General features: G+C 47.6%; 1 protein-coding gene across 14 annotated transcripts in view; it reads left to right on the top strand.

The window, feature by feature from the left end:
- The window catches only part of EPB41L2 (erythrocyte membrane protein band 4.1 like 2), a 680,749-nt gene that overhangs the window by 489,751 nt on the left and 163,650 nt on the right, over positions 1–27,348 (top strand). For 12 of the 14 annotated variants that reach the window (XM_085611888.1, XM_085611887.1, XM_085611884.1 and 9 more), the window contains 2 exons: positions 21,141–21,683; positions 22,840–22,962. In XM_085611888.1, the coding sequence (XP_085468014.1) occupies positions 21,141–21,683; positions 22,840–22,962 (666 nt within the window). The remainder of the gene's footprint in view (positions 1–21,140; positions 21,684–22,839; positions 22,963–27,348) is intronic. The other 2 variants (XM_085611891.1, XM_085611881.1) reach the window with 1 other exon arrangement.

The following is a 27,348-nucleotide window of genomic DNA, read 5'->3' as shown; positions in this document are numbered from 1 at the left end:
CCAGAAATTGGAACTCTCCCTCCAAGATTTTGTCGTATTCTTAGATTATTGCCTTGATTTTAGCCAGCGGTAGAAACCTCTACCTGCACTTGTTTAGCTTCTTGTTCTTTAGTATCTCATTCAAGTCTAATGTGGTCCCTGATATATTTCAGCACTCTTTCAGCCCAAACTCCAAATTAAATGCATCCAAGATGGTAGTCGTGTCTGCCACCGAGCCATTGTTATTGCCGGGATCCAAGAGAAGGCCCTGGACTGGACCACCTCCTTCCTCTCCGGCAGAACACAGAGCGTCCGCCTCCCCCCCCTTCTGCTCCAAAGCCACCGAGATTATCTGCGGCGTACCCCAGGGCTCATCCCTCAGCCCAACGCTGTTCAACATCTACATGGCACCGCTCGCCCATGTCGCCCGACTGCACGAACTCAACATCATCTCTTACGCCGATGACACCCAGCTGATCCTCTCCCTCACCAAGGACCCCCACACCGCCACAACCAACGTCCACAAAGGAATGAAGGGCGTCGCCGAATGGATGAGGAACAGCCGACTGAAGCTGAACTCGGACAAGACGGAGGTCCTCATCCTCGGACCCACCCCTTCGGCCTGGGACAATTCCTGGTGGCCGACCGCACTGGGAACAGCTCCAACACCCACCGACCACGCTCGCAACCTAGAGGTCATCCTCGACTCCACCCTCTCCATGACTAAGCGGGTCAACGCCGTCTCTTCCTCCTGCTTCAACACCCTCTGTATGCTTCGCAAGATCTACAAGTGGATCCCCACCGAAATGAGAAGAATGGTCACCCAGGCCCTCGTCAGCAGCAGGTTGGACTATGGAAATGCTCTCTACGCAGGAGCCTCGGCCAAACTTCTGAAACAGCTGCAGCGCATCCAGAACGCCTCTGCACGCCTGATCCTCGACATCCCTCGCTGCAGCCGCATCACACCCCACCTGAGAGACCTGCACTGGCTCCCCATCAACAAGAGTATAACCTTTAAGCTCCTCACCCACGCACACAAGGCACTCCGCAACACTGGACCAGCGTACCTCAACAGACGACTCAGCTTCTACACCCCCACCCGCCAGCTCCGCTCCGCCGACCTCGCCACAGTCCCCCGCATCCGAAGAGAGACCTCCGGCGGCAGATCGTTCTCCCACCTCGCCGCCAAGACCTGGAACACCCTCCCCATCCACCTACGGCAGAGCCAAGACCGGCTGACCTTCAGAAGACCTGGCATTTCGAGCAGTAGCAGCATTCCCCACCCCCCAGCGCCTTGAGACCCTCACTGGTAAGTAGTGTGCTTTACAAATGCTATGATTGAAATAGTGAGTGGTCTCCTGTTGTTTGCTCCTCTCAACATTCGCTGTCTGTAAATGCTCTTGGTGGTAGCCTGCAAACTGTGGCAGTTTTTGAAGTACCCAGGACCTTTACCTTCAACAGGACCGGTGTATGGGAAGAAAGAAAACTGGCTAATATCCTGTTTAGTTGGCCGGTAAGCTATTCGATCCACATGTTGTGCACTGATGTCTAGGAGTTTTCCTCTGTATGCATTGTGTTTCTCATCCACCAGAGACCTACTAGCTGCTGATCAGTTATTATGGCATTGACATATGACGCTGCAGCCGATCCAGACATGACAAGGCTGTGCGATCTGTCTAGTTTTGCATCTAATGTAACATTGAAATTCCCATCCCAGACAGTTGCGTTAGGGGATAATAAGAGTACATTATTCCACACAGTTCTAAAAGTTGAGTCTTGCCTATTTTGGGCCTGTAGTTGTTGCTCATTGTTATGTTAGCCCCCAGAGTGTCTTTAACCATAACTTGTCTATCTTGGTCACTGTTAGATTTGGGGGTCTCTAGTTGGCAGAGGTAGGTACCTTTGACCAAATAGGGACCTTGCGTCTAGTCAGGGTGAGGGAGTACACTCCTAAAATAACCCCTGCTCACCCCCTTGGTAGCTGCTTGGCACAAGCAGGCAGGCTTATCTCAGAGGCAGTGTGTAAAGCATTTGTGAACACATACAGTGACCCAGTGACAACACTACAGATGGACACCACACAGGTTTTATATAAAAAATAAGTATTCTTTATATAGACTTAACACAATACCACAAACGACAAAAATCCACAATACTGTACTCAAAAATGGTAGAAATAGCTTAGTTCTCTTTAGATGGTAAATGCGACACTTATGTTCAATGTACCTTTGGATGCGTAATGCTATACAAACAGTTGCAGGGAAGGTGATGCGTCGGTTCCTTACACGCAAGAGCGGGGATGCGTCGGTTCCTTACTCCGGGGGAGGTGATGCGTCGGTCTCCTACTGCTGCGTATGGCATGGTGATGCGTCGGTTCCTTACCAGAGGGGAGGTGATGCGTTGGTACGTCTCCGCGTGGGGAGGTGGTGCGTCTGTTTCTTAATGAGCTTCTGTGGCAATGCGACTAGCAACGCCGTGATGCAATGAAGATCCGGTGCAATGATACAAAATGGCGTCTTCTTGATGTTACGACAATGAATGGGTGATGCGTGTGCGGCAACACGGTGAATCTTCTTAAGCCGGGACAGGCCCTGCGACCCACTTCTCTGGTGATGCGACGGCGTCTACTTCGACGGCGACACTCTTCTCCAATGATGCGGGCCGCCTCGCTGATGCGATGCGGCATCGGCGGCATGCTTCCTCAGCGATGTGACGACAGCTGCTGCAACAGTGACACGTTTCTCTGGTGATGCGGTGGCGTCTGCTGCGACACTCTTCTCCGGCGAGGCACTTCTGCAATGCGATGGTGGCAGCAGCGGTATGCTTTCTCGGCGATGCGACGACAACTGCTGCGGCGGCGACACGCTTCTTAGTCTTGAGTCACGCTCCCAGCGACACACAGTCTCTCAGAAGGCCCAGCTCAACAGCAGGCACTTCAATTCCCAGCAAGGGAATGTAGGGGAGCTGGTTGGTGAAGTCTGTTGTCCCTGAGACTTCAGCAAGAGACAAGCTCAATCTTCAAGCCCTTGGAGATCCTTTACAAGTTGATGAAAGTATCACAAAGTTCCTTTCTCTTTTATTTGGCAGTCAGGCAAGCACTGCAGGCCAATCCCCCAAACAGCACACAGCACAGGGATAGTCTCCTCCTGCAGTTTCTCTCTCTGGTTCCTCTCCTCAGCAAAGGTTCTTCTTGGTTCCCAAAAGTGATCTAAAGTTCTGGTGTCTGGGTCCCCCCTTTTATACTCATATTCTCTTTGTTCTCTGAAGGCAGAGGCCTTTGCCTAGTCCAAACCAGTTTTGGTCAGTCGTGGAGCACTTGAATTACATGACAACTCCTTTCCTTTGACAGTGTGGGCCAGGGACATCAGACACACCACAGGAGGTGGAGCCAGCATTGTGGAAGGCAGGCACAGCCCTATTCAGGTCCCAGGTGCAACTCCTACCACCACTCTCCATGTAGATCTCTCTATTCAGCCTTGTGCTGACTCACCCTGTCTACTGGAATCCCCCAGCCCCTGTCACTCAAACTGCAGACAGGGAATACACAACCTAGCAGAGGCAGGCTTGGATAGTTTGGCAAGAAAATACCTACTTTCTAAAAGTGGTATTTGCAAACACAGAATGTTAAAACCAACTTTACTAAAAGATGTATTTTATCATTCTGAGTTCAGGCATACTAAACTCGAATTTCTACCTAGTTCCCTGAGTCAGCTAGGATTAAAAGATGTTTTAATCAAACTGCCCATTCTGGCCTATGGGGAACAGGTAGCCTTGCCATAGTGAAAACGAAAATGTCTGTTTTTCACTATCAAGACATGCCACACACACCAGGGCATGTCCTACCTTATACTTACAATGCACCCTGCCCTTGGGCCTAACTCAGGGGTGTCTGATATGAAGAAAAGGGAAGGTTTAGGGTCTGGCAAGTGGGTGCACTTTGCCAGTCAACATGGCAGTACCAGACTGCACACAGGCTCTGCAATGGCAGGCCTGAGACACACTTTACAGGCTGCTTCTGTGGGTGGCGCAACCAGTGCTGCAAGCCCACCAGCAGCATTTGATTTACAAGCCCTGGGCACCCATGGTGCACTGTACAAGGGTCTGACAAGTAAACCAAATAACCCAATCATGGAGTCACTAATCCATACATCAATTTATCATTGGGAGTACTTGCACTGTGGCACTGAATAGCAGTGGCACTGAATAACAGTGGCACAGTGCCCAAAGGATCTAAAACCAGCAAAAACATTAGGCAACAGCAAAAAATGGAAGGGAGACCCACGCCAATGGTGCCAGGTCTAGTAGTCACCCGTACCTGTGAATATATGGTGGATATGGGTTCCCTTGCTGATAGATAGTGCAATACCTCCAGCGTACGAGCAGGTGATAATGTGATGCCTAATTTGTAGCTATAAAAAAAAACTTTTATGCATGGTACTGGATTGTATTGCTGGTGTGTGGACTGCATTGTCATCCGGCACCCAGTGTAAGTGTTCTGATCCCTGAATTTGAAGCACATTTATTTTTACTTTAAAAATTAACAGTCCTTATTTTAATTAATCATTACTTTACATAAGTCACATGTTACTGTATTCTTGCATAGAACCTGCTTTGTGTGGTATAGTTTTAGTAGGCATATTCAATAAACCTTTTGACTCACCCTGTACCTCATAATGCAGCAATTTCATTAGATAGGTGCACATGAACACAATATTGATAAAAAACCAATATTTCTGATAAAGACTTCGAAATGCAGTTTTTTCACCTTCAGAATTTTCCCAGGCACCAAACTGGATCCAGATTTATTTCAGCCAGCAATTCCCTCAGACCTCAGACATTAGCAGCTGGCGTTGTGCAGCTCTGTGTCAGGTGAGTCCACTCCGGATGTGAAGTCAGGGCTACCATATGTGCACTATCTTCCAACACAGATCCAGAGCTGGTAGTGGTGTCTTCTGAAAGACATTTCGCTCAGGAAAACTCTCTTTTCCCTTCTAAACATTTCACAGTGTGCAGAATGTGGGCTCTAAATGATAGGTTTTAAGCCTTTTCATGACTGCTACAGACAGAATCCGGTGATGGACACCCATTATGTCTGCTTCTGGTGCCTTGGCACCTCACACCATTCAGAATCGTGTCCTTGCTGCATGAAGATGAATCGCAAACCAATCCACAAAGCCAAGTTGGCCATCGCAAAACTCCGTCAAATAAAGCTGTCATGGTTGAGGGTGAGGACGCGTTCTCGTTCCTTAGGCTGCTCACTTGAAAAGTCCAAAACTAATTTACTGAGCTCAGATAATTTAAAAAGATACACAAAAAAGCATAAGAAGTCATAGCTTGGGTCTCCTTGGTCCCACCATTTGAAGTTACCCGAGGACCCGAGGTACTTCCAGGCTACGGAGTGGCTAGGCAGGATGAACTCCAGCAGTTTTCCCGCTGCCACTTGCTCTCGAGTGAACTGCGTCTGTGCACAAATTCCTCCAGCTCCAAGCAGATGCTGACAAATCATTGGTACCCCACCAGATCCCACTGGATCACCTTCATGCCCCAAGTATCTGAGGTAGCAGCCTGATGGGACTATGTCTGCAAATCTGGCTCCAATGCTGAATGCACCATCTGTCCTCTGCTTGAGGTCATCCCCTTCCTTGAGCACACCTGCTCCAGCTTTGGTGCAGCGTCTGGCGCCACAGGCCCGATCTTCTATGCTGGTACAGACATAACCAACACCAGACATGGATCCGATAGTTTTGGGTGATTCCTAAGCTCTGCCTCTACCCTCTGGACCACAACAGTGTACCGAGTCAAACCTAGACATATCTCACCAATATGATGACAATGACGGTGACTATGAGGATGCTAATTATGAGTAGGGAAACCTATTTGAAGACTTTCAGGAGTCTAGTGGTCTAGACACCTCACCAGACATTGAGTTATCCTCCCCAAACCGGCCATGGCTGCTAAAGATTTTCGTCTCCTCGCCCCACCCCAGAAAGCGTGGTGTACAGACATCCGCCAGCTGCCAGAACACCAATGCCTTCCCTACGACCTCGCTTAAACGAGGATCCAAACAAATGCAAGGCCATTTTTCCAGTGCCTGTCTTGCCCTTAGGTCTGTCAACATCTCATGCCTCCTGGATAGGTATTTGCACACGTTCTGGGACAGGGTGACAGACATTTTGACAGCTGTCCACGCACACATCAGCCTAACCTTACAGTGTCTTTTTTCTGACGGCCAAGACGCAGCAAAGTGCACAATATGTTACGGTGGACTCTTCTGACTGCCTGAGTAGGGCTTTCGTAACTAACATTGTGCTGCTTCTCCAAGAATGGATTTGCTCCACAGTGTTTTCCTCTGACAATCAGCAGACCCTAACAAACTTCCCTTTGGTGGCTGTAGGCTGTTTGGAGCGACGGCTGACTAGGCCGTGGAGAGATTTAAAGAGACCAGGTCCACCATCCTCTCTCTAGGCTTAACTCAATTCTCCCCACAATATTGCACCTTTCAAGACTTCCATAGGGTTTTCCAGCAGAGGCAACGACAATATAAGCCTTAGCAGCAATTGGCCTCCCATTTCTTTTGAAGGGGAGGCCGAAGAGCAGGCTGATAGCCTGCAGACCACCAGGGGCAACTTACTACTCAAACACCAAACCTCGTCTCTGCAGCCACCACAAAACCACTTTAATTTGTCCTTGGCGCCACCCGATCGCCCAGTGGAAGATCGGGATGCATTTTATCTCCCCAGAATTGAGAGCATCCCATCAGACCACGGATACTCCACAGCCTGGTATCCTATCCCCTGGACTTTCCCAGCACACCACAACACATCTCGAAGGGCCACTTGTTTATGTTCCACAGATTAGTTTGGGCTCTCTTGGCGGCCAAGGGAGCAATAGAGCGGGTGCTGGCACCTGAGATTGTGACTGGTTGCTACTCCTGTACTTTCTGGTGCCGAAAAAGGTTGGCGGTTTACGCCCTCTCCTGGACCTTCACCCTATGAACTTCTTGCAGAAGGACAGGTTCATAATGATCACCTGACCCATGCCCTTCATACACTGGATTCAGGAGCCCGGATGTTAGTGCTGAACTCGAAGGATGCAAATCTTCACATTCCGTCTTACAGTCTCACAGTCGTTACCTGCAGTTTCGGGTAGGCCACGGGCACTTTCAATTCTCTGTGCTCCCCTTTGTCCTTAACAGTGCTCCTCGGTTTTCACAAAGGTGATGATGGTGGTCACAGCCCATCCGTCCAGGTTGGGACCTCTTGTCCTCCCATAACTCAACGGCTGGCTACTAAAAGCGGGCTTGCCCCAAGTAGTCGTAGGCCATCTCCAGACAACAGACATTTTATTGACATTGTTGGACTTTTCCATCAACATTCCGAAGTCATACCTGACTCCTTCACAACAACTCCCTTTCATCTGAACAATCATTGGGAGGTCATCTGGTTGAAGTGGTGAGCAGAGGACTCTGCAGCAATCATTGGGGGTCATCTGGTTGAAGTGGTGATCAGAGGACTCTGCTCTCTGACAGAACCTCTCCTCCATATCAACTTGCTGAATTTGCGAAAGATTCGCTTGGCAGTAAAGGCGTTCCTCCTGACCATCAAGGGGCAATGGGTGAAGATTCTCATGGACAACACGACCGCCATGTGCTACAGCAACAAGCAGGGTGGCATCGGGTTTTAGGTTCTATGACCGAATGCATTGCGTCTCTCAAAGTGGCTGACTTTTATGTGGCTAATTGCACAGAACATGGCTGGATCTTTGAATGCCAGGGTGGATGATTGCCTAGTAGGTCGTGAATGGCAGTTGCACTTGGAGGTGGCACAGGGTGTCCTCCATCAATGGGAAGAACACAGCCTTGATCTATTTGCCAGCGATGAGAACATGCAGTGTCCAAACATTTGCACATTGGAGTTCCCAAGTCAGTCCTCCCTTGGTATGCTCCTTCCTAGAGTACTGAAAAAGATCAAGAATGATCGGGCCCAAGTCATCCTAGAGGCCCTGAACTGGACAAGGAGAATATCTGGAAAATCACGTAAGCACGTCCTCCAATCTGGCTACCTCTTCGAATAAGCCTCCTGTCATTCACAATCTGTCTATGCAGTTCGCTGAGAGAAGTTAGTTGCTTGTTGTTCTTTCTAATTAATCCAACCTCTAAATGTGCAGTTATCTGATTTTCTACGGTTTAGTTTGCCCATATTCCTGCAAGACCAAGCTGTTACAACACCTAACGGATACCTTTAAGCCCTATTGCCCTCCAAGTTTTACCAGGTAAGCCATCCTTCTTCAAATCATCTGTGGTGATGCTTTTTTTGATGGCCTTAACCCACATGTTTCTGCCAACATTGTTTGTGATGCCGCAGTGGGACGTTCACTTGGTTCTCACTTATCTGATTTGCACTCCCTTTTAAACCATGCCCAGTTGTCCTCTTCCTCTTCTAACTATTAAGACCGCAATTTTCATCGCCAATACATCGGCTAGGCAGGTGAGTGAACTTATGCCTAAGTTTGTCATGCCCTTACACATAGGGCTTTTCATTACCTTGCTGGCTTTCTATACACCGAGTCACCCCTCCAAGGAGGAACAAGCATTGGCATAGCCAATAGGTCTCGCCTTTGGAACCTTATAAGTGTTTAGTTATCCAGCACAACCTCCTTGGTGCAACAACATCAAGTGTTGCATGGCTAAACACTTATAAGGTCCCAAAGGCGAGACCTATTGGCTATGCCAATGCTTGTTTCAAAGATGTCATGGGAAGGGTATGCCTGCCTGGCTCACCACAAACGTTTTAACATGTTTTGATAAAACTTCAGAAACCATGTGTTTTCTGCCAATGTATCCGAAAATTGTGCTGTAAAACGCACCATTGGTCCTTTTTTCCAAAATTGTCTTGAGGGGGAAATCTACCCACCCCCACCTCCAAAACCCCTTAATGGAGTGAGGTTCGCTTGGCCACATTTGAAGCAGGTATTTATGCTGCGCCACTTTCAAAGAGCAACAGCTGGTGGAACACATTCAAAATATTAACACCTTCTCTGCCAGTGTGTGTAGGTAACGTCCTCTGTATTTTAGGGTAAATGCACGCGGCAAGGGTAAAAAAAAATAGAAAGCGGGTAACACATAGAAAATAAAGATTGCAACTCACGTCACCAACTGCAGCCAACGCTGCAAAAGCTCCCAAGAGCGCTGCTAAAGTTCTGTGAACAATCTAAAATGAAAAAAAAAGCATTTTACTTGGCGTCCAGTCCAAAGCAGAAGCAGATCTAAGAGCACGTGCTGAACTACTTTCTATGTTCACCAGAGGAGGAAAACTGTATATACATGTCCTACTTCCGTAATACTTTTTGAAAGGCAAACAAATGATTGTTATTGTTTTACTTATTCCAGGTCGAAAAACAACTTCAGCAGGTTGGTAGCACTGAATGCAATTCTCTTTTACTGCCTTGGCTAGAAAACTCAAATGAAAACGGCGCTGTCTTACAGTAGCTATTTACAAAGACACCGAGGGCACATTTATGTTTTTTAATTGGACACACGACAATTTTCGGATAGTATCGGCCAAGTAAACTTTTGAGAAAATCCAGAACAAGCGTGGGAGGCAGAAAATAAATGCAATATTTATGACATGTTCATAAAAAAAACAGTTACAAAATCAAATAACCTGCTGAGTTCGGAGAAAAGTCATAATGTCCTGCTATGAAGAAAACGTTTTAGCCTTTTTTACCTCGGTACTTCCCACGCAAATGCCCTTTTAGTCTAGAAATGTAAGACAACATTTACTATAGTATATACCTCGATATTCGCTCTTCTACAAGGGAATGCAGGCGATTATAAGTGCCCAGAAGCGGGGCAGTGGGCCAACGGTGGGTAAGCAGGTAAGTGAGTGAGTGCCTTAGCATCATTTAAACGCATACAGTCAATCGCACATTAAAGGGGCGACACAAATACCAGGCGGTGACATCTGAAAACCTACCCATTTGAGACGTATGGCTGGAAACATACATGCCTCTAAGAATCCTAAAAGAACCACCAGGAATGTCCCTAAGACACACCTTCCTACCACAATGTGCCAATGTGACAGCTGGATGGCACGCCAGGTCCCTGTTCATACACTTCCAGAGTCACTAGCAGAGACGACGGATTAGTCTTCAGGGGCTAGCCATGTCAGCAGATTCCGTGACTGACCAACACTGCTATTCATCTGGCCCTTGGGAAGTGATTGGTGGACCCACATTGCACCTCAGTCAAGTGTAATCAGTGGGCTGAGTTGGTAACAATGACCCAGTAGACAAGCCACGGCGCACGCACATCCTCACGGGTCCGCCTCGAACTGTAGCAATCTAGGAGTCCTTGGAATGTGACTGTAGTGACATGAGGAAGTTCTCGGCTATAGAGGCGTGCGCAACTGCACGCATGTGGCAGCTGGTGCCTGATTGGTTGCGTGATGTTGAACTGGCAGTTTGGTAACCTTGACAGCTGTACTCGTGTGGCCGTGACAGGTGGAAACAGTCAACGTTTATTGAAAGGCTTGGAACCTATGAGAGACTGTTTGTGACGGCCAATGAGCAACCGGATGCCAAAGATACAGCAAAACAGTGCGCGTGCTAGATAAAAGAGAAACCAGCGTGGCCGCGAATGCAGATGCAGCGTCCCGCTGCTCTGGGCTAACAAATGGGAGGGGTGGGGGGGAGTGCGAAAGAACACACAGCGATTCCCTTGCGGGAGCGAGTAAACATATGTTTCCAAAGCTCACTCACGCAAGGGAATCGCCACACGTGCACACATTGCCATTGAAAGCAATGCAATGCATGCACGTTTTTGGCTGAAAACTGTGGTACAGCAATAGTCATAGGCTATGATCCAGCCCCTGGGTTGAGTGTGATTGCGGTCTGTGAAAGACCCCTTAGAGCTGAATGATGTACACATTCCTATCTTCATTGCTTCTCTCCTCACTGTCCTCCTAACGAGGTCTCTTCCCCACTTTTTAGGTCTCGCCTGACCCAGCGCATGCGCTGGTCTGGCGAGACTTTTTGTGAGGGCTCAAAAAATGCTACCATGGGCAGCCTAGAGCTACAGTGCATGTGCGCGGGCGCGTGCTTAGGAGCAGAGGCTGGCAAACCTAGTCATGCTCATTAAGCGCCCGCGATCACTTTCACTTTCGCCCGCGATAACTTTCGCAGCGCCCCTTTGATGTTCTCATTTAAAGGACATCAAACATCAAAGAACATGTTGTTGTGTTAATGCTTTGCTGCACCCATTTGGCGTACAATGTGCTTTCTCTTTCCACAAACTCAATGTTTGTGTTCCTTTATTTTGATATGCTTTTAGTATTACTGTTTTGTGACTTAAAGAACATTAAGTAAATGTTACTGTGAAACTGGACAACGTTCACAGTGTTTATTTCTGATCACAACGGCTGCTTCATGTCCGTTGCACCATTCAGGGAGTCCTTTCGTTGGCGCTTTCATGAGGACATGATGAGGAAGCTGGAAACTTTTGGCACATTCTCTTTAAAAGCACAGCATGTTGGCGACTGGTTAATCGATTAGACCTATGTAGCGCTTTAGATCTCAAAGCGCTATGGTGGGTGCAGCAGTTACAACTCATAAAATATGGGGTGCAACTCACAAGGAGGGGGCAGGTTTGAGTGCACATTGGCTGCAATCGAACTCTTAAGATGATGGGCTGTGTGTATCCATTATCAGCACTCACTCTTTGCTAAGAGACACATACAGCCACACACACACAACCACACGCATACACACAACCCCACACACACACAACCACACCCTCACAACCACACCCAACCTCACAACCACACGCACAACCACAAACACACACACAAACACACACAAACACACACACACGCAACCACACACGCAACCACACACGCAAACACACACAGAACCACACACACCCACAACCACACCCACACACACAACCACAACCACATCCACACACACAACCACAACCACACAACCACCCACACACACAACCACACACACACACACACAACCACACCCACACAACCACACACGCAACCACACGCAACCACATGCAACCACACACAACCACACACACAACCACACACACAACCACGCACACAACCACGCACACACACAACCATGCACACACACAACCACACACACAACCGCACACACACAACCACACACACACAACCACACACACACAACCACACACACAACCACACACAACCACGCACACAATCACCCACACAATCACCCACACAATCACCCACACAATCACCCACACAATCACCCACACAACCACACACACACAACCACACACAACCACACACAACCACACACACACAACCAACCACACACACAACCAACCACACACAACCAACCACACACACAACCAACCACACACACAACCAACCACACACACAACCAACCACACACACAACCAACCACACACACAACCACACACACACAACCAACCACACACACAACCACACACACACACAACCACACACACACACAACCACACACACACAACCACACACACACAACCACACACACACAACCACACACACACAACCACACACACACAACCACACACACACGACACACACACGACACACACAACCACACACACACCACACACACACAACCACACACACACAACCACACACAACCACACACAACCACACACACACACAGCCACACACAGAGCCACACACACACAGCCACACACACAGCCACACACACAACCACACTCACACACAACCACACACACACAACCACACACACAACCACACACATAATCACACCAAGCATTGGCATAGCCAATAGGTCTCGCCTTTGGGACCTTATAAGTGTTTAGCCACGCAACAGTTGATGTGGTTGCACCAAGGATATTGTGCTGCATAACTAAATACTTAGAAGGTCCCAAAAGCGAGACCTATTGGCTATGCCAATGCTTGTTTCTTCTGTAACATGCATGCAGTGTAAAGCCAGGATTGATCCTGACAGCAGGGTTAGGCTGAGCATTATAAGGAAGACTTGCACACCATGGGTTAAGTCATGAACCTGTCCTGCACCAATGCACAGGAGAATAGGGACGTGTTCTGATTTTCTGAGAAAACACATCAAATATAAAGCATCAACTACTTCATCAATTATTTTTTAGTGCGCAAGCTGCAGAAAGGAAAGCTCAATTTGAATGCATGAGCATTAGGGGCCCTATTACAGATAGAGCGCACTTCCTTTGTTTGCGCCTGTTGCCCCTTAAAACAGGTGCGCCTGGCACTAACGGAGAAAGTGCACCCTCTTACGTTGAATGCGCTGCCGCCAGGGCTGCAGTGAACTTGAACTGCCCTGGGGGCAGCGCATTCAAGTGAAAAACTAAGCAGCTGCTCTGTTTTTAACTGTACAGGAGGCACCTGCCTGCCCTTTTTTTTTTTTTTTGTAAAATTTTTTTTTTATTGTTTTCACAACAGTTAGAACTTGAGGACATCGAGACAGACCTTGCTCAGAAATCTTATGACAAATTCCCACCCAAATGCATAATTCCACAATCAATCCCACCGCTAATGCAGAGATAAGGACCATGTCTCCCCCTCTCCCCATCACCCCACAGACCAACTCAACCATCGGACTCAGGAATCTTCATCAGACACAGGCGGCGGATCACATATTCCTCCCCTGTACCTGTTCCATGCCCCCCAAACCTTGGCCCACTTGCGAGGGCATCCCCGCCTGACAAACACTGACCGCTCAGCAAACATGGCTGCGTCCATCTCCCTCTTCCACACTGACGGCAACGGCGCCTCCACCGCTCCCCACCTCTGGGCTATATTCCGTTTGGCAGTCATGATCCCCAGCGACACCCAGCCCTGCGCCTGACGATCAAGATCATTGGGTTCCCACACATTCAGCAAACAGCGCCGGGGCTCTGGCACCAGCGATATCCTACACACCTGTAACATTGTGCGCAGCACCCGCTTCCAGAACACCTGAAGGATGGGACACTCCCAGACAGTGTGGTAAAAGGTTCCCTCCTCCCCACATCCCCGCAGGCAGAAGGGGTGAGTCGCTCTACCCATCTTGTGCAACAAGCGTCTGGTGAAGTACGAGCGATGCAAAATACGCTGCTGCACCAGCCGCAGTCGTGATGATATACCTGCCTCACGCGGCGAGGCCAGCGCCTCACGCCACTCCGGATCATCAAAGTCACCGATCTCCGCAGCCCACCGTTCCCTCAGGAGCCCCAAGGGATCTGGCAAGTTGTTAATCAGCTTGCGGTACGTGAAGGACGTAGCCTTCTTTGGCATGTATTCCGTCAACAGTCTATCCTCTAATGGGGACGCCTCCGGAACCTGGACGCCAGGAGTCAGTTGCGCCATCAGTGCATGTTTCATCTGGAGGTATCTGAACCATTCTGAGGGAGCCAGCTCATAGTGCTGTTGTAAATATGAGAACTGGACGATCGCCCCTTTTTGCCACACGTCGCCCACCACCGAGATTCCAATATTGTCCCAAGCGTCGAAACCTTTGCTGTCCCTTAAGCGGCCCAGCTGCCTGGCGTCCCAAAGGGGCGTAAGTTGAGTCAGGACCCCCCGCCACCCCAACCTGGCCCGCGCCGCATGCCAGATAGCTACAGTTTGCTTAAGGGGGCTAATCAGCTGCGAGGCCAGTCGGGAATCATACAGAGGGGAGAGCATACCCTTCTCCCCCAACACATCCCTGTCCGCCTTAAATGCGGGATCAGACTGAGGCGCGTGAAGCCACTGGTTGATCACCTTAAGCTGCGCCGCCCAGTAATAGAGTTGGATATCTGGGAGCGCAATTCCCCCATCGTACCACCCGCGAACTAATTTTGATTGCGCAATGCACGCCGGTTTATTTCCCCAGAGTAAGCTGGAAACCTGCACTGCTATCGTGCGGAAGTAGGTCGGCGGCACCGGGTACGGGGTATTCTCCAACACATACAGAAACCGCGGCAGGGCCATCATTTTGAAGAGCGCTGCCCTCCCCACCAGAGTCAGAGGCAACGCTCCCCAGTGCTGCACATCACGCCTGAGACGGTCCATCTGGGGGCTTAGGTTACGCCTGAAAAACTCCGCCTGATCCAGCGTCACATGCACCCCCAGGTATTTGAACGACCCCTCCACCACCTGTAGCCGGCATCCCGCCGGTAGCCTCGGAGGGGGGCCCCGTAGCACCAGGAGGATCGATTTCGACCAGTTTATCGTATAGCCCTATGCCCGGCCAAATATGTCACAGATGTTCATAATGTCAAGATGGAGCGTCTAGGGGAAGACAGGTAAAGCAGTATGTCGTCCGCATAGAGGGAGACGCGGTCCTCCCAGTCGACGGACCACCGTAGGCCCCTCATCATGGGCTCCCACCGTATCCAAGCCGCGAGCGGTTCCAACACTAGGGCAAAAAGCAGTGGCGACAGTGGGCAGCCCTGACGCGTGCCACGCGCCAGAGGAAAATCCTCCGACATGTGTCCGTTGGCCGCGACATGGGCCAGCGGTTTAGTGTAGAGGAGCCGGACCCAGGCACAAAATTTCGGTCCAAACCTCAGGTGCGCCAGCACCGCAAAGAGAAAGGGCCATTCCACCATGTCGAACGCCATGCGCGCGTCAAGGGAGAGAATGACAGCCGGTTCCTGTAACCGCTCCACCCGGGCCAGCACACCATGCAGCCGTCTCAGATTATGGGATGTACTTCTCCCGGGCATAAAACCCGACTGATCCGGGTGTACTATGTCAACTAAGTGTGGTGTTAGCCGGATGGCCAACAATTTCGCAAGGATCTTGGCCTCTGCGTTGATCAGCGAGATGGGACGATAAGAGGTACATTGGTCTGGCGGCTTACCCGGTTTCGGTATCACCACAATAGTGGCCGTCTGTTGGTCAACGGGGAGTTCTCCCATCTCCAAGCTGTGCGTGAACATGTTTAGCAAGTGCGGGGCCAGTGTCTCCGGCAGCCGCTGATAAAGCTCTATCGGAACACCATTAGGCCCCAGCGCCTTACCGGGCTGTAATGCGCCAATAGCCGCCTGTAGCTCCTCCAACGTGAGCTCGGCCTCCAGAGGTGCCTGCCCTTTTAAGGGGAATTAGAGATCCTCTTGCTGGCGGATACATTGAGTGACTGCACCCGCCTGCAAGGGCATGTCTGGGGATTCCAAAGGACCCCCTTTTCCCCCTCCAGAGGGCTGACATCAGGAAGCGACCTGACAGTGTGCCACCTTTTAGGTGGCGCACTGCTAGTGCGCCTCCTGACAGCTTCTTTGCTTCTTCGGGTGCATCTATAATATTACGCAGGTGCAAAGACAAAGCGATTCACTCATTTGCATTGGGTCATGCCCCCATGCAAATGGGAGATCGCCCTCTTGTGATAGTGCTTGCAATATATGACCGCCAGCGCATTCTTTATTACAGAAGGGGACGCACAAGCATCTCCAACCCCTTCTGTAATACCATAGTGTCCCGGGGGTATGCAAAGCGGGCGCTAATGCCTGTTGCGCCCTTGGGGCACTTTTGTATTACGGTCCCAGAAACAAAGATCAAATTAGTGCATGAGCTACAGATAGCACAGCGCAAGAAAACACAGAGCCATGCACCTAGGTAGGAACAAACATACCCTCTCCCCTGGGAAAGAGTAATTAGGAAGGAATTCAAAATGAAGAAACATTAAGAAAATGCAATATATGCACATAAAGTTGTATAAGCTTAGAAGAAAATAAAAATCGATTACAGCAACGATGGAAGAAGGAAGAGCAATTGCAATCGATAAAGGGTAAAAAATGGATTGCACTTGATTTCACCCTTGTAATGGGCAGACTGCAAACTGGACTTTAGTGTGAAAGTCTGTTTTCAAATTAGGAGCAGGCAGATGCTGAAAGGCAGAACCTCCCAGAGCTAGCAGACTGAAAACATTCCCTCGCTTCTCCTTGAGTTTGGCCGGGTTAGTCGTCAAGAAGTACTTATGTTCTTGTTCGAGGTGGTGCCTGCATAAAATGGTTTAGCTTTCAAAGTTAAGCTTCGATTCTATTGGAGCCCCAGTCCCTATTTTTCTTTTTTAGTTCCATACGACTTTCAAGTGGTGGGTTTTCCTGAAAAGGGCCTGATGAGTTCCTCGTAATTTTTCAACCCATGCGTAAATGCCTGTTTACGCATGGGTCGCAATTACGAGTGTGAAAGTATTTAACCCATACTATAATTATCGAGTGCGTTAAATAACTCAATATTCGTTAAATTTAACAGTGGAAAAGCATACAGTTTTTACTGTATCATGCGGATTTTGGTGCGTAAAAACACCAGAACCTGCATGTTATTCCCCAGAAATTCATAATCTGAGCTATGTATTGCACTCAATAAGTAACGAGCCCAGTGGAATCGTAATTTGCCAGGTGTGATAGAAAGCACCTAAACTTGTATTCAGGCCTTAAGTGTTGTAAAACGGCTTCGAGTTGAGGTGGAAGAGTTTTTATGGGCTGAGAGCAGGGTCAGTTTGGGAAAGCGGGCGGTCCAGCGTTCAGTGATGAATCGATGCCGAAGGCTCATCTGTGGACTGTTTCAGTTTTTTTAGGGCCTCTGTCAACCAGTCCACAGAGCCTTACTGTCTTACTCAGCCTTGCCAAGCCACTGTAATGTGGGTCAAGCATCATGGGCAGGGGGGCTCTCGAGGCAGAGACTTGTAGCAGTGCTGCTGGGTCAGTATTGTTCTGGCCATAGCAGACTTCAGCTTGGCCCCCGTGGGACCAGTGCAAACACCCAGAAGCTGGGTCCTCTCCCCTGCTGTTCTGCCAAAATGAGACGGGGGAATGGGGAAGGTAGAGAGGCTTTCCCGAGGGAGAAGCAGGTGATGTGGCCGTTGGGCCATCTTCACTTTAGCCACCCCCCTCCCGCGCCCAGACATGGTGTTGCTCTGTCTGTTGGGTCATTCTCACCTCAGCCTTCCCTGTGGCCGGCCACCCCCATAAGCAGTGTCTTCCTGAACCCTTCCCGGCCATACCATCCTAGTCAGGCCGTGATTGGCGGGGCAATGTGGGAGAGTGCAGGGGCCTCGAGGGGGCGGGGGGCAACTCAAACACCCTGGAGCAGCAGCCGTGTTCCTTTCTTGATTCTTCCCCTTCCAGGCCATTGCCCCGAGGCTGTGGTTGGTGGGGAAAAGATAAGTAAGAGAAGCAGCCCGTTGTGGGCTGTGTTGTCACCTCTGCTCCAGTGTCCTTTATGCCTTGGAGGAGGGTGGCTGAGGCCACCTTTCCCAGAGGAAACAAAAGAGAGAATGTGGCGTTACGGTCAGAGCTGCAGGCTTTGGAACGAGGGAACATGGTTCAAGTCCCGTTGTTGACTCAACATCTGTGATTGTGCGCAAATCACTTAATCTCTCAAGGCCTAGATCATAAATGAGCATGATTTTGTATAATATAACCGGTGCTCATGTAAAGTGCTCCAATGTCATTGGGCCAAGTTCATGCTTTATAAAACTACAAAAAAAAAAAAAAAAAAAACATAACTGGCTATTTGTTCATGTTTTAAGACTCTGCAAAGGCCACAGCATGAAACTTAAATATGACTCTTTTTTAAAAAAACACCCCTATTCCTTTTAAACATGGCTTTTCTGAATCTGTTTAGTTTAACTATTAGGTAGATTTAGAAAATCTTGTAAAGTGCTTTCATTTTACATTTACAGTTTAGAGTACAATCAGATCTGTGGAAACAATACTGGCTTTGGGTGATTCTCTTCATTTTCATTCCAGCCAGGACAATGAAATAGAGGTCATGCCAGTAAAAAAAATGGCCAGTTGGCAACCGTAGCCAGATCAGGTGTTGTAGTTCACCTCGCCCTCCTGTACAATTGTATTTCATCTTGCCTGCCCGGCCAAAATGCAGTACTTCTAGTTTTCACCAATATTACTGGCTCTATAAGATTTAAAATGCTTAATTTACCAAACATTGGTTTAAATATGAGTCCAATGAGACTGACTAAATGGTGATCCATGAAAGGGACGATCCAGTAATGGCGGCCACTTTTATTCGGGTTGCTCAGTCTTGTTGTGATCCCACTGTGACACTTGCTGTGAGTTGAGAGTGAGGAGGATGTCAAGCAGTACACCTTTATAGTTGCACCATTAATCATCAACCAGTTTCCATTCACTCTTTGGTGCAGCCACAGAGTTCCTTTAAAACCAAGCATTTGCAAAGCCAGTAAGTGTGGTATCGGGTGTCAGCCTTTAGGCTTTCTCATTGCTTCTTTTGTATTGCTTTGTATAAAACTTTATTGTTCAGGAAGCTGGCGTGCTCTCACCAATATATAAAAAGATGTATAAAAGCAAAACACTTGTTGTGGTCTCAAAAAGTACAAATTGCGATAGCAGTCCCTAGCTTTACTTTATATATGGATCTTGTCCTTTTGAGAGAACGCTAACAGGTAAATCTGCATGCAGTTCACGTAAGATCAAAATGGTAAGTTCCTATCTCTCAGTATGCTTGTCAGTGAACTCCTTCAGTTGTTAAGCAGAGATTACAGCAGGGAGTCTGAAACCACACACTCTAACTGGGTAGGAGCCGGCAAAAAAGCCTTTTCCCTCTCAAGCAGAAGCCCCTATGTGGGGATAGACAAGAGCTGTTCTACATGCGAATCAAAGACGTCAGTAATATTGTTTAATACTATACCTTTGGTCCCAAGTCCAGTGCCAGCGGTCATTTGAGCAGGTGGGGGCTGGACCACACAAGCACAAACATACATACTCACACACCCATACATTCACAAGCACACACACATCATTCACAAGCACATTAACATGCACACACTCTTGCACAGCATGCACTAATAGAATACATTCTATATACCAGGCCATGGTAGTGATCTCTAGTGGCAGGAGTGAAGCCTCTGAGGTTCCTGGATGCTTGGAATTAATGCTTCCTCTTAATAGCTAACCTTGCGTTAACCAGTGAGACTCCTGGGGCAACCAATGAGAGGAGGCACCAGTCCTTCACTCGTCACAGAGTGTGAGGGGGTCATGAGGCTGCTGACCGCACCTCACCCTGTGACGAGGTGTCACTACTGGACACTCGGCGCCCCGGCACTTCAGGACTTAAAACTGAAGCACCCAGGTCCGAATCTATCAGAGACACTCAAAATCAACATGAAGGGGATAACCCCGAAGCGCTTTGCCAGGCTGCGGAGTTCACACCCACAAGGCTGTGAAATCCTTATTCTGGCAAAGGTTAGCTCAGGCAGTCAGGCACCCGCGCATTTATAGCATGTATAGCGTCTGGCTGCCTGATCTGAACATGTCATGTTTCCAAAAAAAGGTGATGGGCGGTGCCCTTCCGCCCTTATCGCCCGGCCACGCCTACCCAAGTCTTAACTTGGTTGCAAAAGGCATGTAAAGCCATACAAATGGAAAGGAATCTGCTGCAAAGTAGTTGAATGAGCGGATGAGATTTTGCGATAATCTTGCCTGACACAAAATTTGCCGAAATGAAACAATGGCCAAATTGGATTTCCCTGCAGTTCTTGTATTAAAAGCATTATCTTTTTTTTACACAAAAAAAATCATGAGTTATCATCAGTGAGACCCCGTCGGCATCACACTAGAAGTTCTGTAGCATTGATTCTACTATTATTATGTTTCAGTAATGTATAATAAAGGGCCTCATAAGAACATACATATATCTGTGCTGAAGAAGACCCCGAAAGCTGGTTGTATTAAGAATAGCTGTAATTTTCACAACAACCTTCTTTTCTCATTAGTGGACTTGATTCCACACAAATCCGTTTTCTTCATAATTGTTACTCCATATAATATACCTGTGTCCCTTTGTTTGTATTGCATTTGTCTTTTTTTGCTAGGGATATCTTTTTTTTGGTTTGCAAGCTGATGTTGGAACGTGCATCTTGCTGTTATTATGTTCATTGCATGCTCTTGGATTGCTTTTGTGTTTCACAGAGCATATTCATGGAGCACAAATGCCTCACACTGTGCCCTCTGATGTTTTAGAGGCGTAATCAAATGTTATCTGTGAATTCTGGCTACCTCCACATACGTCTCCATTCCCTTTCATTTGATCGTCATCAGTTCTTTTGTTTGCTTGCTATTTTCTGTTTTCCCATATTTTGTCTTAAGTTATTCATGAAATTTTGTTTTATCCATCCACTTTTTTTGAGTATAGAGCACAAGTGAGATTCAGAAGGTAGCCGATGACAAGGTGGAATTTGTGACCGAAAACAAAATATTTGATAAAAAATGGAAGAATGAATTAAATGGCCATCTTCACAATTATGAAGAAGTCACAGGACAGAATCAGGACATGGTAGTTTCAACTCAGAAAGCCTCTGGCTCTCTTTCTTCTTCTGGAAGCAGCAGTGAGAGTGAGGAGGAGGGTGCGGAGTACCGGGCAGACTGCAGAGTTCTAGATGGAGTCATAAAGGAGGAACTTGAAGAACAACTGGAAGATGTTGAGAAACTGTGCCCAGAAGTGAGTTTACATCCTATCGAAGCTGTAGATGCGAGTGGTGATACAGTGATGAGCACGTGCAACCAAAGTGGTGTTGAAATTCTGACCCATGAATTCACAGTTACCACATGCAAGTCATCAGAGACTCTTTTACCAGACGAGATCAATTGCAGAACAACAGAAGAAGATCCTAAAATGAATGGAGATGCCTCTCACTCGGACACTGATGTTTCAAGTCAAATATTGTTTTGTTCCGAGGTAAATGGTCTGCACCGAATGGGAGTGAGATGAGAGATAGTTTCTTGTAAGGGTTGAAACCTGCCTTTATGCTTTCATCCACAGTATGTGTTCGGGTGATCACAACATATGGATCTTTTCTTTCATGGAAACCAATGATGAGCAAGTAAACTGTCCCTGCTTCACTCATGGTTTTGTCTCCATCCCAACATTTGGAATATCAAAAGCGCAAACACTTGTGCCAGAACCATACATCATTTCTGTATTATGTCTTCTGTTTGCCCTTCATGTTTTGTCATTCCTCTCTCGAAGTCTTCATATGTTTCTATTTTTGTTTCACTCTGTGTTTGTTGTTCATATTTTCCAAATGCTAAAAACAGTCTGTATGTATTCCTTTCTTGTCTGTCATTTACCGTTTTATTTACCTTTTCAATGTACATTTACATCTTGGTGTAAGTATTACTTTCCTAAGTGATGTGACACAATTGATTTAATTAATTACTGCAAGACCATGCAATAGAAAGAATTTACAAATAATAGATCAGAACATCCTAAAATCAGTATTGCTTTACGTTTTGTAAACTGTTGCTGTGTCCTTGTAAATGTAACAATTTTACACCTAGCAAATACATGTTGAGATCTTTAAGAAATTGTACATACACATGTTTGCACTCTACTTGACATACTCTCTATTATCCAGTACAGCTTTCTTTTAGAGACCTCTAAATGCAGCTCCAGCTGTGCCAGTGCTCTCCTGGCCTATTACTGTTGAGCACCTAAGCTAGAGCAGTGATTCCGTGAATGTAGTGAAATGTCAGCAGCCGTTAGAACATTTTTGACTTTTCAAAACCACATTTCTCTTGTTGACTTAAGAGCTGCAGCATTTCATTTCTGCTGAGTGAATTGATAACTTACCCATAAGAGAATCAAAGTTAGACTTTGTTTCAAAGCATGAAGGACGGGGATGTTGTAGTCAGTTTGAGAAATAATGGGATTTCGCAATACATTTCCTATACTTCTTTGTTGTCTTCTTCCTTGAAATTTTGTTTGGTAGTAGAAGTGTCTTTAGTACTTGTTTTCTGTCTACTATTTGAAAGGAAGGGAAGACATTAGCCAACAAATGGTTTTGTCACATTCTTTGTGTTTGGCAATAACTTTTTTCTGCATTTTTACCCAGCCTCCAGTGGTGAAAACCGAGATGGTCACTATTTCTGATGCTTCACAGAGAGCAGAAATCTGCACTAAAGAAGTTCCTTTAGTCCAAACCGAGACTAAAACAATTACTTATGAATCATCACAGGTAATTTTGGAGCCCTCCTTGATGTTTTGTTTGGTGCTGGAATCAAACATGGGGTACTTAAACAGATTCCGTATAAAGTTATATATGGAAATACTTCAGTTATTCTGAACAACAGACAATTAACCCTTGTGCATAACTTTTCTTTTCTTCAAACTTCTTTTTATTGCAAAGTGCTCATCCAACAGTACATCAAGAAACATTTTCCACATATCTTATATGATAGATTATATTTTACATTCATAATTTCACCAGTTATTGAATAGGTAATCAACATAGTGTGGTACAAGTCTTCGCTTATTCCCACTGTTCCTACCTATAGTCCCCTGTAACCCTGACTTTTTGTAAATCAATTTTACTCATCACTATAGAAATGGTCCAACCTGAACTTCACTGCCACATCCCTCTGAATGAATACAACACCAATCTTAGTAATTCGACCTTGTTACACCTTCATGGAAACTTGCAGTATGATTACAAAGTTTAGGACTTATGTCTCCAGATACCCAAATCACTAAGGCTAACCAGCATAGGCAAAGGTGATCTGTAGAAATGCTTGAATAAATCTGAACCAAATGCATTTTCTCCTTATGCAGACCCTGGGCTCACTGTGCCATAGGGACTCAAACTGCATCATACCGATGAAGCCCAGTAATGCAGTGCACAGTCTTTCAAGATTTCTAGTGTGGTGTGGTACAGTCAAGTCATTATCCATCTCTTTGATGGCACAAACAAGCTAAAAAGTACTAACAAAGAAATAGGACTGACATTTTGTTAGGGTCAAGTGTTTATTTTTAGAGGGGCGCCTTTGTGTGTGTTGCCTCCAACTTTTTGGAGTCAGGAACTTAATTATATTTAAGACCAGATTTACTAGGATATTGTGTTGTAGTTGTGTCGCTTTTTTTGACACAGCGTGATGCTAAATCCTTTTTTGTATTCACAAAACACATAAATATAGGATTGTGTGGCTTTGTACAAAAAAAGGAAAAAAACCAACAGAGTGCCTTGTACTGCCTTGCATTACTTTGCTTCAGGTCGGTGTTTGTGAGTGGTGTATGGGCATTCCTGCGCATTCACCTATGGATTTTGACACAAACCCATATTTAAGTTGTGACATGGTTTTGCGCCTGCTGAGGATGGCGTAACGCGGAGGAATATTTTTATTTCTCCTTGGTAATCCCTCTTGGCATGTGTGTTGCCGTCTGCAGCACACAAACAAGAGAGGAAAAAGCTGACCATAACGCAGACACTGCTGCTCCATGGCGCAAGGGTGCCTGAGTTGGTGCAAGGCAGCCCTAAGTGCTTAAGTGGATGGAAAGAGCACAGCTGCAGCATGATTTTGAAGAGATAGCACAGTTCTGCTCTCTACAGGTGACGCAGAACAGCATCTTTGCTTGTTGCTTCATTGTGCCACTTCTTTGTAAATATGACCCATAATGACCGACTTACCAAAAAAGTAACAAATCTGCACTCATAGACGTTCTCTTTGAATGGATGCAAATTACTTCTTTTTAGAAACCACTAAAATTAGCATTAGTAGGCTTGGAAACATACACCAGTCTCCGGTTTCTAGGCATACTACAGGTAATCAAACACTGAAACAGTGATGGGGCAATTGCTTGCAAATAGTCTCATCATGTACAATTACTCAGGATACAAACTCAAACCGTTGTTTTTCATCCACTGTGCTACTCTAGACAGATGACCTGATTTAGGATTTAGCAGGTGGAGTAAAGGCAGACAGGGACACAGATGACTTTACTGTACCAGCCAAATTCAGAGATGTCTTTCAGCCCGGAGGACATCTCTATACACTGACTAGAAATGCCATGATGGCGGTTCCTGCCTGTGTAGAAAAAGTTTAATTGACGGTTCCGCCAAACTGTCCGTCAAACGTTCCCAGAGTTATTCATTTTTCAACAGAAAGCTCCCAAACTGGAAGTTTGTGTTCGAGGCATATGAGCTGCAGATTATATACTGTGCATAGATCACCATCTGGTGTTGGGCCCGGATGTTTGCAGTTTGTTTTTCTTCTTGGACAATGTTCGGAAGTCACGAGTTCGGTGACTCCTCCTTTGGTCCGTACTGCGCATGGGCTTCGGCTCCATCCTCAGATTGTTTTTTTCCGCCATCGGGCTCGGATGTAATACTTAGTGCTCCGGCTTCGAACCTATCCAGTTCGACCTTCGACGAAAAATCCTCGTCCATCGAGATTCTTCAGACGGAATCATCTTCTTTATCTCTCTCTTCGGCACTTCCTCGATTCCAGGCATTGGCAGCGGCCTTCGGGCCTATCTCGACTCCGGTCCCGGCCGATGGAAAGGACTCCCTTTAAGAAGTGCCCAAAATGTGGGTCTAAATTTCCCCACACCGATCTACATCAGGTGTGCAACCTCTGCCTCTCTCTCGAACACGAGGCCCGAGACTGCCCCGCCTGCAAGTCTTTTCGATCGAAAAAGACTATTCGGGATCGACGAGCTCGACGCACCATGGCGCACTCATCGACCTCGGCTCCACCTGACCTCTTCGGAGAAGACATCGGAGCTTCGGGACAGCAGCACACCGAACAGGAGGACGACATCGTCAGCGCTTCCGAGGCCGACGACTCCGACATGGAGGAGATCACACCGGCGCAGAGGGTTGTGAGTACTCTACCCGCTCCCACTCCCGCGCCCATACCGAAAGAGACTCCGGTTACACCTTCGCCTCCGGGCCTAGGCAAAACCAAGTATACCGCTTCCATCACCCCACCTTCGGGCCCGGTGAAGAGGCATCAAAAGTCTCCTGGCGGCTCGGGCTCGAACCAGCCGACTAGCGGCGCCGAAAAACACCCTTCGGCACCGAAGAAAACCACACCAAGCTCCGTTCCGAAGCCATCGGTGTCGAAACCTGGCCTCTCGGTGCCGACCAAACATAAATCCCTCAGCACCGACGCTCCCGTGCCGAAGCCTGCCTCGGCACCGAACAAAAAATCGGAGGCCCCGAAAAAGCATGGCACGGATAAACCGAAGAAGCCGTCGGCTCCGAAAACATCGGCACCGACAGATGAATCGGTGCCGGAGGAGCTATTCACGCCAGATCCTCGTCAAAAGACTTTAACAAAGGATCCAAAGACTGGACATTTGACTTTGTCTTCAAAGAAAAGACATTTAGACAAGCCAGCTCCTCCTCCACCGCCAAAACGGAAGGACTCTGCCACATCCCCATTCAGAGTACCCTCACCTCCACCTCCCCCATCTCCGCCTCCACCTTCTCCACCCTTGCCTCATCGCTCTCCAACCCCGTCTCCAGACCCTGATGACCAAGGGGATCCATACTATGATCCAACAGATGCCCCACAGGACCCCACTCCTCCGGGAACACCAGACCCATGGGAGGATTATCACAATCTAGATGTCCCAGATGTGCCTCAGGATGATCTTTATCCATCCAGGCCATCTCCACCAGAGGACTCCCTGGGGTTCCACCATTTGTTATAACGGGCGGCACATTATCATGGGGTGGAGTTGCACAGTGATCCAGTTGAGGAAGACTTCCTACTTGACACTTTTGACACCGCAGATAAATCTACTGCCATATTACCCATGCTTAAAGGGGTGACCAAACATGCGGCAGAGGTTTTCAAAGACCCAGTCAGGGCTAGGGTCTTAAACCCTAGAATAGAGAAGAAATATAAGGCAGCCCCCACAGATCCTGCCTATATTAAAGGACCTGCTCCCTTAGACTCATTAGTGGTATCCACAGCTAGGAAGCGATCCAATTCTCAGTCATCGGGGGAGGCTCCACCACCCGATAAGGAGTCCAAGCTCTTAGAAGCGTCTGGCAAACGCACTGCCTCGCAAGCTGCAAATATGTGGCGCATCGCCAACACGCAAGCGCTGCTGGCACGGTACGACAGAGCGCACTATGATGAGCTGGAGGCTATCATGCAACATCTCCCAGAAAAATATAAAAATAAAGCTCATGAATTGATACAAGAGGGAAAGATCATTACCAACACCTCTATTAAATGTGCACTGGACGCAGCAGACACAGCTTCCAGGGCTATAAACACCAGTGTTCTGCATCGCCGCCACGCCTGGCTCAGAATCTCAGGCTTTAAGCCGGAGGTCCAAGCATCTATACTGAACCACCCCTTTGACCAACAACACTTATTTGGCCCAAAAGTAGACGAAGCCCTGGAAAAAATGAAGAAGGATACAGATACGGCGAAGTCTATGGGAGCATTACAATCCCACACTCCTAGACGCTCCTTTCGCCGTTCCTCCTTTCGAGGCACTGGCAGAGGTTACTCTGCCGATAACGCCTCTACGTCCTACAAGTCCCCTCCTCAGACTACCTTCACAAAGGGCTATCAAAGAGGTGGATATAGAGGGAACAATAATAAAG

Source organism: Triturus cristatus, chromosome 6 (assembly GCF_964204655.1).
Source record: "Triturus cristatus chromosome 6, aTriCri1.1, whole genome shotgun sequence".
Taxonomy (NCBI): domain Eukaryota; kingdom Metazoa; phylum Chordata; class Amphibia; order Caudata; family Salamandridae; genus Triturus; species Triturus cristatus.
This window is presented reverse-complemented; position numbering and strand designations above follow the sequence as displayed.